At 43.9% G+C, this 22354-nt stretch overlaps 1 protein-coding gene across 1 annotated transcript; it reads left to right on the top strand.

Annotated features, from left to right (window-relative positions):
- The first annotated feature begins 5322 nt into the window (after window positions 1-5322).
- On the top strand, window positions 5323-15426 carry LOC137517917 (E3 ubiquitin/ISG15 ligase TRIM25-like). Its single transcript, XM_068234995.1, has 2 exons — window positions 5323-6406; window positions 14975-15426. Exons 1-2 carry the CDS (start codon window positions 5323-5325, stop codon window positions 15424-15426), a joined length of 1536 nt encoding a protein of 511 aa, XP_068091096.1.
- Window positions 15427-22354: the final 6928 nt, after the last annotated feature.

Below are 22354 nucleotides of genomic sequence, written 5' to 3' on the forward strand. Positions count from 1 at the left end.
GACCAGTAATATGACCAGTAATATGACCTGTAATATGACCAGAAATATGACCAGTAATATGACCAGTAATATGACCTGTAATATGACCAGTAATATGACCAGTAATATGACCAGTAATATGACCTGTAATATGACCAGTAATATGACCTGTAATATGACCAGTAATATGACCAGTAATATGACCTGTAATATGACCAGTAATATGACCAGTAATATGACCAGTAGTATGACCAGTAATATGACCAGTAGTATGACCAGTAATATGACCAGTAATATGACCTGTAATATGACCTGTAATATGACCAGTAATATGACCTGTAATATGACCAGTAATATGACCAGTAATATGACCAGTAATATGACCTGTAATATGACCTGTAATATGACCAGTAATATGACCAGTAATATGACCTGTAATATGACCAGTAATATGACCAGAAATATGACCAGTAGTATGACCAGTAGTATGACCTGTAATATGACCAGTAATATGACCAGTAGTATGACCAGTAATATGACCTGTAATATGACCTGTAATATGACCAGAAATATGACCAGAATATGACCAGTAGTATGACCAGTAATATGACCTGTAATATGACCAGTAATATGACCTGTAATATGACCTGTAATATGACCAGAAATATGACCAGAAATATGACCAGTAGTATGACCTGTAATATGACCAGTAGTATGACCAGTAATATGACCAGTAATATGACCAGTAATATGACCTGTAATATGACCAGTAGTATGACCAGTAATATGACCAGTAGTATGACCAGTAATATGACCAGTAATATGACCAGTGATATGACCAGAAATATGACCAGTAGTATGACCTGTAATATGACCAGTAATATGACCAGTAATATGACCTGTAATATGACCTGTAATATGACCAGTAATATGACCAGAAATATGACCAGTAGTATGACCAGTAGTATGACCAGTAGTATGACCAGTAATATGACCAGTAATATGACCAGAAATATGACCAGAAATATGACCAGTAATATGACCTGTAATAGGACCAGTAATATGACCAGAAATATGACCAGTAATATGACCAGTAATATGACCTGTAATAGGACCAGTAATATGACCAGAAATATGACCAGTAATATGACCAGTAATATGACCTGTAATAGGACCAGTAATATGACCAGTAATATGACCAGTAATATGACCAGAACAAGAAACGTCACAGCTATTTTTTGGGGAAAACGTGACCGATTGATCAGGCTAAGCTTGCATGCAAATTATATGCAGCAATGGTAACCCTAAATGGCGTAATCTCTTATCCAGCTCTGTATTGGTGACACAGTTGCTGTTATACTATTTTACTATTAAAGTGTAAAATACTGATATTAACTATTTCCATACCAGCAGTCTCTGCCCTCTTAAGGATCAGAGACTTCTAGCACGGTAAAAAAGCACTTTCAGATAAATCACCGCAATCATCCGTCGCCCCCGCTGGTCACGCCGTTCTATCTTGGCCGCAGGTTTCTCTCTCTGCCGTCTCTATGACAGCAGAGCGCTGTGCGCCGGTCAGGAGCCCTTTTCATTGGTTCCTGACCCTGTCAATCAATGTAAGGCAATGGGATTGGCTTACAGTGATGACAGGGTCACGAGCCAATGAAATTAGTGGTCTGAAGTGTTCTGCGCAGGAGCGCATCCACAGAACACTCCGGACCACGTCAGCGGAGGCGCAGTAGATGCTGACCTTGCAATCTGTAACGGAGGGGACCCTGTGCCACCGGCGGGGAGCGGAGCTGCTGCGAGGGACATAGCGGCTGCCAGGTGCTGCAGGAAGCCCCCGGTAAGTAATTTTTATTATTATTATTTTTCTCAGAGCTTCACTTTAAAGAACAACTATCAATAAGCAAGTCTTCTAAAACTACAATGTACAAGTAATGTCTAAGTATTTTTTAATAGCTGTGCAAGCATGTTCCTACTTTTCATGTTCAAAATCGGAGCTAAAATCTGTACTTTGGTTTCTGTAGAATTTAGGTTACCCAGCAAGCTCATGGTGAACCAGAACTCCCAGGAGTGTGTAAGGGGCCAAAAACCTACTTACTAAAATGCTATGCAAAACAGAAGTTTGTTTTCCAAAAACAGAAGGTATTTGTGATAATTCAGGTTGGAGTGAGCTCTGAGGTCTCCCACAATGCACCACTGCTGAATATGCAAATTATCCCTTTGTTGTACTTGCATGCTAGCCACACCTCCACAACCGCTGGAATGCAACCAGCCCTCACTGTTTCCCCCAGACTCTCACTAAAGCTGCACACACAGCACATCTCTGGGTAAAGGCAGCATTACTTATGCCAGTTGTGTATTAGTGCATCCCGCATTATCCAAGTAATGTGCGTGTTGCTAGTGTCACATGTGCTGTGCAACTGGTGTAAGTCACGGTGAATTTACTGTGCTCTTCATACACACAGCAATGTTACCTCTGCATAATGAATACACCCTAATGTGCTTGTCTGTCACTTATTTGTCGGTATTGTTTAATGACCCAGCGTGGGGGTGGAAATCCTGAGGGGCACCAAAGTCAAGTCTTGCTCAGGGCCGGCCCTGCCCATGTCTATACTGATCTCCTACAATGTAACGCCTCCTACAATTTGTGCAATGCCCAATGGGCATCATCTGCCATAAACCAGGGAAGTGTATGAGGAATAACCCCCCCCCCCCATGTCCAGGGAAAGGGATCCATAGTAAGGTAACCTGGAGGTGGAGGAAAGGTCCGGCCTGATGTGTGTTGTGGTTCTCCACTGCTTCTTCAGGGTCCACAATCCACTGATTGCAGCAGGCTGGCATCTCTACAAGTATCTACTAGGAATACTTTGGAATGGCCGTGTTTAGCATAGCTCCCAACTGTCCCTCTTTTGGAACAAAATTCCCCCCCCCCCCCCCCTTTTTTTCTTCATTTGTCCCTCTGTAACAATCTTACCTTCCGGCGGCAGATCCTCCGACGAGGTCCGGGCGAGCGGCGGGACGCCGCCCGCAGCCGACATCTTCTGGCGGCATCCCCGGCATCATCCCTTTGCCGGTGTCTCCCGGCTCGCACGCGACCCGAAGGTCGCATCACGCACGCACGAGTGGGAGCGAGCCTTATAGGCCCAGAAGGAGGGTCAGGGAGGATGGTAAAAGAAGTCACAAGTGACGTCACTGATTGAGGGTGGTTTCCGGAGGTTTTGGAAATGTAGTTAAGGTCAGTGAATTCATTCACTCACTGGCCTTGATACTAATCAGTTCGCTGGTTCTTGGCCCTACCTATCTTCTGAGCTACATCATATATGGTGGTACTCGCCATATATATGTACTCCAGTTAGTCAGTCGTTATTAGTTTCATTGATAGCTGTAAATTGTAGTTTACTAGGAAATCACATCTATTGTATATTTATCTGTGTACTGACTTTTGCCTGCCTTTTGACTCCGCTATTGCCTGTCGATTCTGTACCTCAGTCATCTGATTCCTGTTACCGACAGACCTTGACTCTGCTCTTGTCTGATCCCTGTAATATGACTGACATCTGATACCCGTTACTGACCCGGCTGCTATGGACTATGATTAGCCTTACCACTTTGTACCTCGAGATTTACTTGTGCACAAGTATAGACTGGTCTAGACCTTATTATTGTATTGTATATTCCTGTGTCTGTTCTCGTCACGCACCAGCGTGACACCCTCTTTCCTGATCGATGTACAGATCTGTGATAATATGTCTTTAACTGACTTTAACCACTTGCCGACCGCCCACTACCTATGGGCGGCGGCAAAGTGGACCCCCCAAGGACCGCAATACGCCGATCGGCAGTGGCTCCTGCAGGACTAGCTGGCCGGAGATCACACGCTGGGATATGCGCACATCCGCCGGCAATAAGCTCCGCCCACCCGTGACGTCAACCCGACGGCCGTTTGGAAGCGCCGGCGGGTTGTTAACCCCCGATCTGCTGCATAGTAAGTGTATAATACGCTTTGTAATGTATAAAAAGCATATTATACAGACTGCCTCCTGCCCTGGTTGTCCCAGTGATCGAGGGACCACCAGGAGGAAGCCCCCCTAGTAAGCACCCAAACACACTGATTCTGCCCCCCCTGCCCCCTGATCGCCCACAGCACCCCTCAGACCCCCCCTGATCACCCCCTCAGACCCTTGTTTGCACCCAATCACCCCTTCTTCTATGAACTCCCCATACTCCTAACAGAATACCTTGGGGTGTGTTCTTTCTAAAATGGGGTCACTTGTGGGGTTCCTATACTGCCCTGGCATTTTAGGGGCCCTAAACCGTGAGGAGTAGTCTAGAAACCAAATGCCTCAAAATGACCTATGAAATCCTAAAGGTACTCATAGGTCGTTGGGCCCCTTAGCGCACCTAGGCTGCAAAAAAGTGTCACACATGTGGTATTGTCGTACTCAGGAGAAGTAGTATAATGTGTTTTGGGGTGTATTTTTACACATACCCATGCTGGTTGGGAGAAATGCCTCTGTAAATGGACAATTGTTTGTAAAAAAAAATAAAAAAAATCTAATTTACAGAGCAGCAATAGGGGGCGATATTGTGGCTGGGAACGCAAATAATCACTCGCGTTCCCAGCCTGTTGGGTCCTGACGGCGAAACCGGAAGTTGCCGCCGGCGGGACGGGAGGATCGCAGAGACACGGCGAGGGCACCAATCGGCTGCAGGGGGCTGAGGGAAGTCCTAGGTGAGTAAAACTCATTTTTTTTTAGGAGGCTTAAGGATCACTTTAAGGGTTGTAAAGACTGTGGTCCTTATGTGGTTAAACTTTATTTCCATCAATTAAATTGATATATTTCTTATTTTTCAAATGTTACAATTTAAGAAAAACTAATGATAATAGAAAAGACCAGTGTGGTTTGAATGATGAAACGACATGTTTTGATTCTGAATTCTTTGTGATCTGCATGGTCAGGAGTGTTAGGGGCGTGGTTAAAGGTGTGACAGGGGCGTGTCCTAAAGTGTCCCTCTTTCTTATTTAAAAAATGTGGGAGGTATGTGTTTAGCATTAGTTCATCAAGCTGAATTTGCTTTTGCTGTTAGTCCTTGCAAGAGCTGAACTAAATTGTCGTGTTTCAGTAAATGCAGTTTCCCTTTAGGATATTGATTGCACATTTTCAAACCATTTCTAACTGCAACTGTGTTGGGGAGGGGGCTGTAAGGGGGCTGTAAGGTTCAGGACATTTTCTGTTCCTTGGTGTATGTTTGCACCACACCCTGTACAAGAAATGAGACACCTTCTAGTTTCTGCACTTCTCAGACTTTCACTCTCATTTCTCTCCTCGGCTGTCAGGAATGGCGTCTGCTGATCTGAGGAAGGAGCTGGACTGTTCCATCTGTCTGAGCATTTATACAGATCCTGTGACCCTGAGATGTGGACACAACTTCTGCCGGCTCTGTATAGATCAGGTGTTGGATACACAGGAGGGGGCTGGAGTTTATTCCTGTCCTGAATGCAGAGAAGAGTTTCAGGAACGGCCAGCACTGCAGAGGAACATAACATTGTGTAACATTGTGGAGAATTTCCGCTCTGCTCAGCCAGATCAGGAAGAGACTGGAGTCTTCTGTACTTACTGTATTCACTCTCCTGTACCGGCTGTTATGTCCTGTCTGCATTGTGAAGCTTCTCTGTGTGACAATCACCTGAGAGTCCACAGCAAGTCACCAGAACACGTCTTGTGTGACCCCACCACTTCCCTGGAGAACAGGAAATGCTCCGTCCATAGAGAACTGTATAAATATTACTGCACTGTGGACTCTGCCTGTATTTGTGTGTCCTGCAGTTTGGCTGGAGACCACCAGGGACACAAGGTGGATACGCTGGATGAGGCCTCCGAGACGAAGAAACAGAAACTAAGAAATGATCTGCAGGAACTGATCACTAAGGCAGAGGAGACTGAGAGAGAAGTCCAGAGTCTGCAGGAGAACAAAAGAAACGTCCATGAAAAGTCATCTGGTGTAACAGAGAGAGTCACTGGCCTGTTTAGAGACCTCAGGAGACAGCTGGACGACCTGGAGAAGAGAGTCCTGAGAGAGGTCTCCAGGCAGGAGGAGCAGCTTTCTCTGGCATTGGCTGATTTCATTCAGCAGCTGGAAATAAAGAAGGCCGAGCTGTCCAGGAAGATGTGTCACATTGAGGAGCTGTGTAACATGACTGACCCACTGCCTGTCTTACAGGAATCACACACAGGTGACTTGTGTGACACTGAGGAGGGGGATAAGGAGGACAGAGAGAGACATGATGGGCGGGATCTGGATGTGGCTCTCATCTCACACACATTACACACAGGGCTATCTGATATAACAGCCGGGGTAACTGGAGGCTGCATCATACAGGAAGCTACAGACATATCACTGGATATAAACACAGCTTGTAATTGTCTACATATATCAGATGACTCTAAACAACACACCTGAATTTTACGATTTACACACAAGATGAAGCCTTATGGAGAGATAAGAATTAAAATTTAACTTTTAATAAGATATCTAAAAAGAGCTACATATACATTACTACCTATGATTGACAATGTGATACAATCGGGTTGGCGGATACGTGGTTGCTGGCCATGAGGACCGTCCTACCAATCTCCCAATGTATGACTAATTATATACCCCACACCAATACCCTACATGTTTCGTTTCATAAAGTTGAAACTTCGTCAGGAGTGATTGCTATCTAAAGTGCAAGAGTGCAAAGTGCTAAAATAATATAGACATATTGATAAATCACAAAGTATACATAATAGTAGGTAATATGGCCGCAGGCAGCAGCCAAGAAGAGTATGACCGTCCAGGCTGCCCTTTTATAGTGTATTGTTGGTCGCAATGGATGCTGGGGGAGGAGGTGTCCGGATACGCCCACCTACCGCCCATCAGGGACCTTACCATTGGTCACTGATATGGTCTATCAAAAGATTGGCCAATAAGAAGGCACATCCCAGTCCACCATTATATTGTATAGAAGGTGAAAGAGGTAAATTACAGTGCCTATTTTTCTTGGCCAGGTTCCTCTCAATACATCCTATAGCCCATTGTCCATGACGTCGTCCCTACATACACTCCCCGGCCAAGAAGAAGTAAAAACGGGTCCCTCCGTAAATAGCGTCATCTGATTGGTTGTAAAGTTTGTTAGAAGGTAGTGCCCGGTGCGCCAATCAGAACGCATCTGCTGCGGGACTCGGCCAATCAGAAGGCGCCTTGCACACTCGCCGGCTCCACCTAGCCTACCGTACGTCTCCGAGCAGTGCATAAATTAAATGACGCCATGCCGCCGAGCGGCCACAGCTACGCATATGCTTGGAGCGTGGTTACCCGGGCAACCTATAAACATAAACAAAGGAAACCAGGAAGCGCTAACAATGAGGACATCCACGGATTCCTGGCTAAAGTATAAAGCATCTACCAGGGGATAGCGTGACAGGAGTGTTATATCACTCAGTCCTCTTTGAAAATACAATGTATATAGTAATCATGGTTAACAATCTACCATAATGCTTATAAGCCTCAACGATACATGAAAGATGCGCAGGGTATATTCATCACCTGCCATTGTAAAACATATATAAGCAAATTGACTATGAGGATACTGCACTCTCTGATTCTAGAATAGAAATTAACACGCTATCCTTAGTATTTTAATATATATATAGATGCACAAAGGGGGAGGGAAAGGGATTTGATCATGCCATAGGGATAATACACTATTAACAAGGGACTGATAATCCTGACTTAGTCATACCATTCACAAAAGAGGTCTCCAAAAAATCCAAAGCAGGACCTGATTATAAGGGGAAGGCACGTAGAGATACAAAAAAACAACCCTGTATGGTAGATAGGTCATATAAAGGGAGCAAAGGTAAACCCTTCATTTAGGCCACCCGGATTCAGGGTGCCCAATCTATAGATCCATCTGGCCTCTAATTGTCTCAATTTTTGGTCCAGATTACCTCCTCTCGGACCCATTTTCCATCTCTGTATGACCCAGAATTTCAGACTATTGGTGTTCCCCTCATGTTTTTCAACAAAGTGTTTTGCTACTGAGGTTTTACGTTTATGGTGAATATCACCCAGATGTTCCATTATTCTGGTTTTAACCATCCTCGTAGTTTCACCTATGTAAAGGAGGGGGCAGGGGCACTGTATTGCATACACCACCCCTTCTGTATCGCAATTGAAAAAATCGTACAACTCGAAGATACGTCCATCCTTGGGGGCAATAAATTCCTTACATTTGTGCACATTTGTGCATACTTTGCATTTACCACATTTGAACATTCCTTTCAAAGGACTGCTCAGCCATGTTTTTTTCATCATCGGTCCAACATTCTCCCCCTTAACAGGTAAAAAGGAGTGCATTAGACTATCACCCAGATTTTTCCCCCTTCTATAGGTGATTAGTGGGGAACGCGGTAGGTATGTATTCAGTTGTGGGTCTAGTTTAAGAATTGACCAATGCCTCTCAATGATCTTTTTGATATTGCTGGACTGATTAGAGAACGTACTGATCAATCTCGGTTTGCCCCCTCCTGTCGTTAAGTCTCTCTTTTTGGGAACCAATAAATCTTTTCTCTCCACACTCATTGCCTTCCCGTATGCTTCAGATATTACTGCTTGTGGATAACCACGATTAGTGAATCTTTGAACCAAAGTTTGACACTCATCCTCAAAATATGACTGATTGGAGCAATTTCTGCGGGCCCTGAGGAACTGTCCCTTGGGAATCCCTCTTTTGAGGGGTTCAGGATAAAAGCTTTCCCACGTTAGAAGCGAATTTGTTGCTGTTGGTTTTCGGTATATCTTGGTCTCAAGGCTACCACATTCATTCTTGATGATTTGTACGTCAAGAAAATTGATTGTATGTTTGTCTATTTCGTGGGTAAAAAACATTCCAATTTCATTGGAGTTAAGATGGTCCACAAAGTCCACGAAAAGATCCCTGGGGCCGTCCCAAAGGATGAAGATATCATCTATAAAACGGCCCCAAAAGATGACATGGGATGTGTATACAGCAAATTCCTCCCCAAACACTAGGGTGTCCTCCCACCACCCCAGGAATAAGTTTGCGTAGGAGGGGGCACAGGCCGTCCCCATAGCGCAGCCTCTCTCTTGTAGATAGTATTTGTTTTGAAATAGAAAATAATTGTGGGTAAGAATAAACTTAATTAACACCAAGATCAGGGAGGAATGGTCCCTCATATGAATACTCCTTGTCTTCAAGAAATATTCAATAGCTCTCAAACCAAGATCATGACTTATGTTGTTATATAATGATTCTACATCGAGACTTGCCAACCACACGTTTTCTGTGACTTGAACATCATTCAATTTGTTCAATAGATCCATAGTGTCCCTCAGATAGGAGGGGAGACTTTCAACAAAAGGCCTTAGGAAGAAATCAATGTATCTGCTAGTTTGTTCTGTTAAGCAGTTATTCCCTGATACAATAGGGCGTCCGGGTGGTGTACTTAAGCTCTTGTGGACCTTTGGTAGTGCATAAAACGTGGCCGTTGTGGGGGACTTATTGATCAAACAATCAAAGTCATTTTTATCCAGAATTCCCCTCACTTTGGCCTCTTTTAACAAATTTTCGAGTTCTTTCGCAAAGGATTCTGTGGGGTTGTTTTCAAGTTTTCTATATTGTTTCTTATATGACAATATTGTTGTACACATTTTAATGTAATTTTTTTGAGACATTAACACAACATTACCTCCTTTATCAGATTTTTTAATGACAAGGTTTTCATTTTTCATTAATTTTTCCAAGGCTAATTGCTCGCCCCTATTTATATTTTTTCGTCTGTTGTTTTGTCCCTCCTTTGCTAATTCTTCCAAATCTCTCACCACAGTGTCCACAAAAGTCTGAATGGTAGCATAGCCACTAATACTGGGGCAAAATTTACTTTTCATTGTCAGGTTACTTTTTTGTGCTCCCAGATTAACTTCGCCTGTTCTATTTTCTTCCATTAGGTCATTAAGAATACTCATTGTACTTTCATCTATTTCTTCCCTCCTCTTCATCTGCATAGTGGGGGAATTCATGAATTTGTGTACTGCCATTTTTCTGGCAAATAAGTTAACATCTTTCACTGTCTCAAATAAATCAAAATCTGGTGTGGGAACGAAAGTCAGGCCCTTGGAAAGAACAGAAATCTCATCATGATCTAGCTCATAGTCAGTCAAATTAATGATTTGCATTTTATCAGTGTTGTCAATAGATTCATTTACCACTCCTCCTCCCTCCGTTTCCAATGGGGTGTCTTGTATCCCCATTTTGCTCGATTTCTCAGCTGTCTTGGGGTCCCTGGGGTTGAAGGATTTTGTCCAACTGGTTTTCCCCTTCCCCTGCCCCGTGGTTTCTTTGGTTTCACTGGTGGCTCCCCTGACTGTGCACCTTTATTTGATTCTGTTTCTGATTCAGTTTCAGTGTCACACCCAGAGGAGTCGGGGTTTCCTTGTGGAGGTTCAGCAGCTGGTGTCTTTTTCCAGCTGTAGACCTTTCCACTTTTGAAATCCCGACAGTCACGAATATATTTCTTATGTTTTTTAATTTTTATAGTTTCTTTGTGACTCAACACTTTCTTTTGTAGTTTGTCTTCTAACTTCTTATAATCTGGGTGCTCTTTAAAACTCGTTACTTTAGTGTGTTCAGCTGTTGGAATGCTCTCAAAACAAAACAAACTCTAGAACTGATGACTTTTTTAAGAGATTATGAAATTAAACATCTCGAAAAAGTCAATGATAAACTAGCAGCTGAACACACTAAAGTAACGAGTTTTAAAGAGCACCCAGATTATAAGAAGTTAGAAGACAAACTACAAAAGAAAGTGTTGAGTCACAAAGAAACTATAAAAATTAAAAAACATAAGAAATATATTCGTGACTGTCGGGATTTCAAAAGTGGAAAGGTCTACAGCTGGAAAAAGACACCAGCTGCTGAACCTCCACAAGGAAACCCCGACTCCTCTGGGTGTGACACTGAAACTGAATCAGAAACAGAATCAAATAAAGGTGCACAGTCAGGGGAGCCACCAGTGAAACCAAAGAAACCACGGGGCAGGGGAAGGGGAAAACCAGTTGGACAAAATCCTTCAACCCCAGGGACCCCAAGACAGCTGAGAAATCGAGCAAAATGGGGATACAAGACACCCCATTGGAAACGGAGGGAGGAGGAGTGGTAAATGAATCTATTGACAACACTGATAAAATGCAAATCATTAATTTGACTGACTATGAGCTAGATCATGATGAGATTTCTGTTCTTTCCAAGGGCCTGACTTTCGTTCCCACACCAGATTTTGATTTATTTGAGACAGTGAAAGATGTTAACTTATTTGCCAGAAAAATGGCAGTACACAAATTCATGAATTCCCCCACTATGCAGATGAAGAGGAGGGAAGAAATAGATGAAAGTACAATGAGTATTCTTAATGACCTAATGGAAGAAAATAGAACAGGCGAAGTTAATCTGGGAGCACAAAAAAGTAACCTGACAATGAAAAGTAAATTTTGCCCCAGTATTAGTGGCTATGCTACCATTCAGACTTTTGTGGACACTGTGGTGAGAAATTTGGAAGAATTAGCAAAGGAGGGACAAAACAACAGACGAAAAAATATAAATAGGGGCGAGCAATTAGCCTTGGAAAAATTAATGAAAAATGAAAACCTTGTCATTAAAAAATCTGATAAAGGAGGTAATGTTGTGTTAATGTCTCGAGAAAATTACATTAAAATGTGTACAACAATATTGTCAGATAAGAAACAATATAGAAAACTTGAAAACAACCCCACAGAATCCTTTGCGAAAGAACTCGAAAATTTGTTAAAAGAGGCCAAAGTGAGGGGAATTCTGGATAAAAATGACTTTGATTGTTTGATCAATAAGTCCCCCACAACGGCCACGTTTTATGCACTACCAAAGGTCCACAAGAGCTTAAGTACACCACCCGGACGCCCTATTGTATCAGGGAATAACTGCTTAACAGAACAAACTAGCAGATACATTGATTTCTTCCTAAGGCCTTTTGTTGAAAGTCTCCCCTCCTATCTGAGGGACACTATGGATCTATTGAACAAATTGAATGATGTTCAAGTCACAGAAAACGTGTGGTTGGCAAGTCTCGATGTAGAATCATTATATAACAACATAAGTCATGATCTTGGTTTGAGAGCTATTGAATATTTCTTGAAGACAAGGAGTATTCATATGAGGGACCATTCCTCCCTGATCTTGGTGTTAATTAAGTTTATTCTTACCCACAATTATTTTCTATTTCAAAACAAATACTATCTACAAGAGAGAGGCTGCGCTATGGGGACGGCCTGTGCCCCCTCCTACGCAAACTTATTCCTGGGGTGGTGGGAGGACACCCTAGTGTTTGGGGAGGAATTTGCTGTATACACATCCCATGTCATCTTTTGGGGCCGTTTTATAGATGATATCTTCATCCTTTGGGACGGCCCCAGGGATCTTTTCGTGGACTTTGTGGACCATCTTAACTCCAATGAAATTGGAATGTTTTTTACCCACGAAATAGACAAACATACAATCAATTTTCTTGACGTACAAATCATCAAGAATGAATGTGGTAGCCTTGAGACCAAGATATACCGAAAACCAACAGCAACAAATTCGCTTCTAACGTGGGAAAGCTTTCATCCTGAACCCCTCAAAAGAGGGATTCCCAAGGGACAGTTCCTCAGGGCCCGCAGAAATTGCTCCAATCAGTCATATTTTGAGGATGAGTGTCAAACTTTGGTTCAAAGATTCACTAATCGTGGTTATCCACAAGCAGTAATATCTGAAGCATACGGGAAGGCAATGAGTGTGGAGAGGAAAGATTTATTGGTTCCCAAAAAAGAGAGACTTAACGACAGGAGGGGGCAAACCGAGATTGATCAGTACGTTCTCTAATCAGTCCAGCAATATCAAAAAGATCATTGAGAGGCATTGGTCAATTCTTAAACTAGACCCACAACTGAATACATACCTACCGCGTTCCCCACTAATCACCTATAGAAGGGGGAAAAATCTGGGTGATAGTCTAATGCACTCCTTTTTACCTGTTAAGGGGGAGAATGTTGGACCGATGATGAAAAAAACATGGCTGAGCAGTCCTTTGAAAGGAATGTTCAAATGTGGTAAATGCAAAGTATGCACAAATGTGCACAAATGTAAGGAATTTATTCTTCGAGTTGTACGATTTTTTCAATTGCGATACAGAAGGGGTGGTGTATGCAATACAGTGCCCCTGCCCCCTCCTTTACATAGGTGAAACTACGAGGATGGTTAAAACCAGAATAATGGAACATCTGGGTGATATTCACCATAAACGTAAAACCTCAGTAGCAAAACACTTTGTTGAAAAACATGAGGGGAACACCAATAGTCTGAAATTCTGGGTCATACAGAGATGGAAAATGGGTCCGAGAGGAGGTAATCTGGACCAAAAATTGAGACAATTAGAGGCCAGATGGATCTATAGATTGGGCACCCTGAATCCGGGTGGCCTAAATGAAGGGTTTACCTTTGCTCCCTTTATATGACCTATCTACCATACAGGGTTGTTTTTTTGTATCTCTACGTGCCTTCCCCTTATAATCAGGTCCTGCTTTGGATTTTTTGGAGACCTCTTTTGTGAATGGTATGACTAAGTCAGGATTATCAGTCCCTTGTTAATAGTGTATTATCCCTATGGCATGATCAAATCCCTTTCCCCCCCCCTTTGTGCATCTATATATATATTAAAATACTAAGGATAGCGTGTTAATTTCTATTCTAGAATCAGAGAGTGCAGTATCCTCATAGTCAATTTGCTTATATATGTTTTACAATGGCAGGTGATGAATATACCCTGCGCATCTTTCATGTATCGTTGAGGCTTATAAGCATTATGGTAGATTGTTAACCATGATTACTATATACATTGTATTTTCAAAGAGGACTGAGTGATATAACACTCCTGTCACGCTATCCCCTGGTAGATGCTTTATACTTTAGCCAGGAATCCGTGGATGTCCTCATTGTTAGCGCTTCCTGGTTTCCTTTGTTTATGTTTATAGGTTGCCCGGGTAACCACGCTCCAAGCATATGCGTAGCTGTGGCCGCTCGGCGGCATGGCGTCATTTAATTTATGCACTGCTCGGAGACGTACGGTAGGCTAGGTGGAGCCGGCGAGTGTGCAAGGCGCCTTCTGATTGGCCGAGTCCCGCAGCAGATGCGTTCTGATTGGCGCACCGGGCACTACCTTCTAACAAACTTTACAACCAATCAGATGACGCTATTTACGGAGGGACCCGTTTTTACTTCTTCTTGGCCGGGGAGTGTATGTAGGGACGACGTCATGGACAATGGGCTATAGGATGTATTGAGAGGAACCTGGCCAAGAAAAATAGGCACTGTAATTTACCTCTTTCACCTTCTATACAATATAATGGTGGACTGGGATGTGCCTTCTGATTGGCCAATCTTTTGATAGACCATATCAGTGACCAATGGTAAGGTCCCTGATGGGCGGTAGGTGGGCGTATCCGGACACCTCCTCCCCCAGCATCCATTGCGACCAACAATACACTATAAAAGGGCAGCCTGGACGGTCATACTCTTCTTGGCTGCTGCCTGCGGCCATATTACCTACTATTATGTATACTTTGTGATTTATCAATATGTCTATATTATTTTAGCACTTTGCACTCTTGCACTTTAGATAGCAATCACTCCTGACGAAGTTTCAACTTTATGAAACGAAACATGTAGGGTATTGGTGTGGGGTATATAATTAGTCATACATTGGGAGATTGGTAGGACGGTCCTCATGGCCAGCAACCACGTATCCGCCAACCCGATTGTATCACATTGTCAATCATAGGTAGTAATGTATATGTAGCTCTTTTTAGATATCTTATTAAAAGTTAAATTTTAATTCTTATCTCTCCATAAGGCTTCATCTTGTGTATATATCAGATGACATGAAAAGTATATCCTGGTCAGATATCAGCCAGAATCGCCCAGAAACAGCAGAGAGATTTCAGTTATACTATCAGGTGATAAGCAGACAGAGTTTCTCCTCAGGGCGACATTACTGGGAAGTGGATGTCAGTAAATCAGAGGTGTGGGGTGTAGGAATGTGTTACCCCAGTATAGACAGGAGGGGAGAGCAGTCAGGGATTGGAGATAATAACAAGTCCTGGTGTTTGTTCAGGCATAATAATCAGTTTGGAGTGCTACACGATAGGAAAGGTATCCGGTTACCTGACAATGTCTCCAGTAATAGAGTCGGAATATATCTGGATTATGAGGCTGGGCGGCTGTCCTTTTATGATCTGTGTGACCCGATCAGACACCTCCACACACCTTCACTGCAAACTTCACTGAGCCCCTCCATGCTGCATTATGGGTAGTAGAAGGTTTTATAAAGATATGTGGGAAGAGAAGCAACCAGGAGATGAGATAATATAATGCAGGGCACAGTGGCGTAGCTAAGGAGCTGTGGGCCCCGATGCAAGTTTTACATGGGGCCCCCCAAGCACTCTATACATAACAATTGATACGGCATGCCAAAACCTGCCAATGGCAACTACAGTGTCAGAGGTGCAAGAAGAGGCTGGGAAACAGTTTGTTAGTGATTACTATTCACAGCATCTATAGAAATGATTATTATGAGCACAGGACCAATAGAGAGGTAATAATGTAGATGAGGGAGAGCCCTTCGGGGCCCCTCTGGCCCAAGGGCCCCGATGCGGTCGCTACCTCTGCACCCCCTATTGCTACGCCCCTGGCAGGGCAGCTAATATAACCTTTATTCATGTATTATATCTGCTGCATTTACAACAGGCTCTATTAGGGCTGGTGCACGCCGGAAGAGCTTTTCTAAGTGTTTTGTGATTTTAAAAGCTCCTGCTAATGTTAGGGTGACCAGATATCCTCCAAAAGGAGGACATGTCCTCTTTTTTATCATGGTTTCCTCTGTCCTCCAGACACTCCAAAAGTTCATTACAATGTCCTCCTTTCACAGAATCAGAAACAGAGTTGACTGCATTTTACTTATTACATATGTGATATACATATGTGATATGAGATACAAATGAGATATTCTGAGATTGAGCAGACTTCGGCTTCCGTTACCAGGTTATCAATATTTATAACCTTAAGAAGTGGGAGCGTGGCAACACTGTTTATATTCTAGTTCCATCCGAGAGCGCAACTAACCAATTTTTGTAAAATGTCAAATGAAGAAGAAACAGAAATGTCTAACAGAGAAGTTGCAAGTTTTCTGATTGTCACAATACAAAATGTCCATGTTCTGAGGCAGGACGAAAAGAAACTGTCACGTATGGCATTGGTACTAACCAGAGATGGATTAAGATGTAATGGGGCCCTGGGCAAGTTGGTTAGATTTGCCACCCCTTTGTGGTGCCTTTGGTAAGCTGAAGTGGAGAGAGGTCAAAGAAGGAAGCAGGTGGGCCTCTTGACACCCTTTAGGTCCTGTTTCCACTACACGCAGAATGGATGCAGAAAAACTGACTCCAATGAATTCCTATGAGCCTGTTTCCACTAAACACAATTTTTCTGATGCAGATTTTCCCATAGACATTCATTGGAGTCAGTTTTTTCTGCATCCATTCTGCGTGTAGTGGAAACAGGCCCTTAGACCCCCGGCACTTGCCTAGGTTGCCTGGTGTATGATCCTGCTCTGATGGTTACCGTGGAGTTGGAGTTATTTGGTCATACAGTATTTGTTCTCCTTTCTAGCGGTCTCTGTCCTCCTTTTTAGCCGACCCCATCTGGTCACCCTAGCTAATGTTATCCTATGTGTGTGTTCACACTGGAGCAATGTGATTTTGTAAAAATCCCCCACAGCATTGCATTAGCAAGAGCTTATAAAATCTCTAGTGTTTAAAAAGCGCTTCCAGTGTGCTCCAGCCCTTACTGTACAGCAACCACGAGATCTGAACATCTGTCTTTTTTGCTCTAAATAGCGAAGAGAAGGGAAGCCTTTATCCAGTTTATATTGCTGTCGGTGATACCATAGAAAGGATTTCTCTCCACTTCCTGTCTCACAGACCTCACAGGAAGTGAGAGCAAATTCCCCAGAAAAGGGTGGAAATCTCTCCTCAGACAGATGTCACGTGTCCCCATATCCTCCTCTGTGCGGCAAATTATTCCTGCAGCAAGATGGGTGTTTCTAGACAAACTTACCATGGCAACAGTACTCCAAACAGAGCACACAGAGTACAGTTGCCATGGTTGCACAGAGGAGTAAATAGAGTTGCTATTAGTATTTGGAAATTGTTAGCCGGCTGCAGAGTGAATAATCATTTGTAGTAACATTAAATTGCAGAGAGACTTGTGCAGCACTTCTCTATATTTTTGGTAATTTATAAGAAAAGTGGAATTTTCAGTAAGGGCTGGTGCACACCGAGCGGCTTTTTGGGCGTTTTCAGATCCGCTTGCGGCTGCGGATCTGCTTGGTCAATGTATCTCAATGGGGTGGTGCACACCAGAGCGGCAGGCGTTTTGCAGAAACGAAAAATGCCTGGGTGAGGCATTTTTTGGATTGCGGGTGCGTTTCTGCCTCAATGTTAAGTATAGGAAAAACGCAAACCGCTCTGAAAAACGGCACTTCAGAGCGGTTTGCCAGGCGGTTTTTGTTACAGTAGCTGTTCAGTAACAGCTTTACTGTAACAATACAGGAAATCTACTACACCAAAACCGCTAGACAAAACCGCAAAACGCTAGCTGAAACGCTACAAAAAAAGAAGAAAAAGCGTTTCAAAATCTGCTAGCATTTTGCGGATCTGCTAGCGGGTTTTGGTGTGCACCAGCCCAAAGGGAACGTTTATAATGAGAGAGGGACAGAGGCTCCTGTAATACAGATGATTGGTGGGGGTCTATTTCCACTAGCATGCGTTGGGATTCACATGCGGTTTAATGCATTTTTAAATTGCCATATGTGTTTTCATGCAAAAATTTACATATGCAATTTGAAAACTGCCTAGCAACAAGACGACAGGCAAAAGGAAATGGTGTTGTGCATTGTGGGTAAATTCACATTCGCAACGCGAATTTTAAGCATTTGTAATGTGAATTATATGCGGCACATTGACTTACATTAGACACGATTCGCATCCAGATCCCACCCGCAGGTGGAAAATGCAGCTTACCATCCAGATTTTTTACGCACCGCATAACGTACAAAAATTTGCATTGAATGGAAATCGCTCCCTTCACTAACGTGCTGCATTTTGGATGCGGAAATTTGCATGTGGGATCCGCGTGTTGTGGAAATAGGCCCTGAAGCTGAAGGGGGGGATCCAGATTTGTCCTCCCATTGTCTGACCTGTACATGACAGCTGCAATGTGATTGGCTGATAACAGCAACACAGGAAGTCTTTACAGACCCATTGTCTATAGAACATCTGCAGTAACTGTGATGTTATATATTGTAGGAGAAAGTCAATCACTGCCACACATTGGAGGCCTGAGAAGGACACAACATACAGATGTGCAGATTAGATTGTCAGATACGTCTCTCATACAGGACGAGTTCAGCCACAGATATTTTATATGCATTTCATAGAATGTTCTATGGATAAACATTTTACAAAATATAAAAGTAAAATGCTGCTGCACCAGTCTATAGCTTCTCAGTGACCAAGAGCTGCCTGATCACTTCTCCACGCCTCCCGCCCATGTCTGAGATGTTATATGTATGTAATATCGCTTTATTTTAATAACAGGATGAAGAAATTAATATAAAAACAACTGTCGTTTTTGCTAAAGAAACAGGCAAGGTATTTGCAACACCAGTTTTATAGCTCCTCCTCCTCTCCTCAGTGACTAACAGCTGCCTGCTCACTTCCCCACTCCTCCCACCCGTGTCTAATGCCACACCTCCCAACTAGAGACTGACAACCATGATAGGCTATCAGGCAGCAGGGAGGCGTGGCTTTAGCTGACAGAGCAATCACTCTCCCTCCTTGCATGCCCATGTGACTAAATGGGGAGTGTTTCAGTGTGACTGGGAGTGAGCAGGCAGCTGGAGGTCACTGAGGAGGGGATGAGGATCTATGAGTTGGTGCAGCAAGTCATTTATACATTGATTTATGTATAATATAAGATAATGCTGTATGATATGTATAGAAGCTGCAGAGTCACCACGTCACATCTAGAGGCTGTTGTCACCTTCTGGCCCAGAGCAGTTGTCACATCTCAGCTCTGTCCCTATTGCTTCAGCCACAACTTCATCACCGCTTATAGCTGCTACAGGTGACCATACACTGGCAGATGGCCGCCCGACGTGTCCAACAGACTGATCCCTCCCTGATAGAGATCTGATCATAGAGGGATCTGTTCCTGCCACACACTGCACAATCTATGGAACTGCCGCAGCAGGGCCTGCTGACCGCCCCCCCCCCCCCCAGGTCTCCCCATCTAATAGTGATCCCCTGGGGTCCCCTGCAGGGCGCTCACAGCAGAGCGTACTCAGCTGTCTGATGGCCCCTCCCTCTAGTGTTCCTCTGCCTTCATCCCTGCCGGGGGCGCCTGTCCTCTGTGACCCTGCTTGTCCTCTGGGACCTTGCACTCTGTAGGGGCCCAGGGATCACTATTTTTTATGGGAGACCTGTGGGGTCCATCAGGCAAACTTAGATGCACACTTCCCCCCCCCCCCCCCCCCTCCGGCTAAAGCAATCAATAATTATGATTGATGTTAGATGAACATCATTCAAAACTATGATAATTTGGGGGAGGTAATCAGGTGTATGAATCCAATGGGAGGATCAGTGTATGGACACCTTAAAGTGACACTGAAGCGTATGTGTAGTACGGATAATTAATAGAACATAGTAGCAAAGTAAAGAGTCAAAAATTTTATTTTCGGTTATATAGCTTTTTTTCTACAACATTGCGTCATTCTGTCATACTTACAGTTTACAAACCACACTCTGTAGTTTAACCACTTGAGGACCGCAGTGTTCAACCCCCCTAAAGACCAGGCCTTTTTGTTGTTAATTGGCCACTGCAGCTTTAAGGCCAAGCTGCAGGGCTGCACAACACAGCACACAAGGGATTCCCCTCCCCCTTTTCTCCCCACCAACAGAACTCTCTGTTGGTGGGGTCTGATCGCCCCTCCCCTGTGTTTATTTATTTTTTAATAAATATTTATGTTAGCGTGTTTTTTTTTTTTGCTATACCTCGCTTTTGTTTATATTTGTAAACCCCTCCCTCCCCCCCCAGCCAGCAAATCCTGCAATCGTCTGTCATAGGCTTCTGCCTATGAGAGCTAATTGCCCTCTTGTCCCCCAGGGGGACAGCCGTGTCACATGGCTGTCCCCAGTACAGCGCTGCTGCTGATCGCAGCGCTGTACTAACAGAAAAGACAGCGGTTTCGCCGCCCAACAGTCTTCCGAGTGGCAATCGCCGCTCGGAGACTGAAGAAGGGGCGGACCTCCGCCCCCCGAGCAGGAGATGCGCGCACAGCTTGCGCGCGATCTCATGCAAATCAGAGCCCCAGGACTTGACACCAAGTGGCGTTAGGCGGTCCTGGGGCTGCTGCCCATTGGCGTGGGGCAGTCTTTAGGTAGTTAAATGATGAAACAGAGCAGAGGTAATGACCCTGAATTTCCTGGCAGAAAAACTTTAAACAAGAAAAAGAGAGTGACAGGTTGAGATAAGTGCTTCAGAAAACAGCACTGTAGCTTGTGGGAGAGCTCAGAGAAGCTATTTTGCATACATAGCTGAAGTTTCTTAACTCTTCCTGTACTGGAAATAATATGAGACTCCTATCTGTCCTACTAATGTTCTGTTTCTTAGCTGTACTACACATACATATCATTATATCATAAGTTTATTTTCATTTCAGATTCCCTTTAATGAAAGTATATAATGACTATACTATACAGGTTACAATGTCTTTGTGGGATTTTTTATCACAAACTATTTTGCTTTATTATCATTTTCAGGGGCAAAAGAAGGGGAAAAATCAATTTCTCAGTTTTTTACCTATTATAATTGTAAAATAAATAGACGACTGTGGACAGTGGCGTAGCTAAGAGCATTGGGCCCCAGTGCAAGTTTTACATTGGGCCCCCAAGCATTTTATACATAATGCAAATGGTGCAACCAAACCTGCCAAGGACATCCATAGCATGAGAGGTTTAAAGGGGTTCTGTGGGGGTTAAAAAAACCAAAAGCGTCACTTACCTGGGGCTTCTACCGGCCCCCTGCAGCTATTATGTCCCACGCCGTCACTGAAGCTGCCTCCGTTCGTTGCGGCCGGTAGTGCGCTATTCATTTAACTAGACAAATAGCATTGCGGCTGCGCGGCCGCGTGCGTCCTCGCTCCAGCGCACGTCATCGGGAGCTTACTGCACAAGCGCAGTATGAAGTTTTCTTGTACTGCACCTGACCAGTAAGCTCCCTTTGACGCGCGCAGGAGCGAGGACGCACGTGGCCGTGTAGCCGCAGTACTATTCGTCTAGTCAGATGAATAATTAGCAGGTTACTGGCAGCGATGAACGGAGGCGGCTTCTGTGACGGCGTGGGACATAATAGCTGCAGGGGGCCGGTAGAAGCCCAAGGTAAGTGACGTTTTTTTTTTCTTGTAACCCCCACAGAAACCTTCTGTAGGAGGGGAACGGTTTGCTAATTATTACCACTATTCAAAGCACAGAAGTGATCATTACCAGTGGAGCACCATTGAAGAGGTAATACTGCAGCTGGGTGAGCGCCCCTAGTGGCCCCCTCTGGTACAAGGTCCCCGGTGCGGTCGCACCCTCTGCATCCACTACCGCTATGCCACTGACTGTGGATAAAACTACATTTGTTGTATTTGGCTGTTTTCTCCTGATTATCACAGCACATAAATCATGGAGCTGCTGCAATGTATGGTGATGGGATCTGATTTACAAATAAAGGAATATTTTTTTCTGCTTTGTGTATTTTTTGTACATTTTTTCCTATCTTGTAGGGGGTGTGGTCTGAAATGGGCGTGGTCATAAAAAGGAATACTTGCAATAAAAAGGCGCCTGGAAGAAAGGACGCAGGGGATTGCTGCTAGTGTTCACTATGTGTTTACTATTACTAGTTTACTGTGGCTAAACCTAATCCTATTCTCACACAGAACCCTCCGTCTGCCAATGCCTAACCATAACCCCCCCCCCCCCCCCGGTGGTGCCTAACCCTAAGCTCCTTCCTTGGTGGTGCCTAACCCTCCCTTGTGGTGCCTAACCCTCCCTGTTTGTGGATAACCCTAAGACCCTTCTGTTGATGCCTGGCCCTAAGCCTCCTTCCTTGGTGGTACCTAACCTAACACCCCCCCCCCCCTTC

The sequence above is a fragment of the Hyperolius riggenbachi genome, chromosome 5 (assembly GCF_040937935.1).
Source record: "Hyperolius riggenbachi isolate aHypRig1 chromosome 5, aHypRig1.pri, whole genome shotgun sequence".
Taxonomy (NCBI): Eukaryota; Metazoa; Chordata; class Amphibia; order Anura; family Hyperoliidae; genus Hyperolius; species Hyperolius riggenbachi.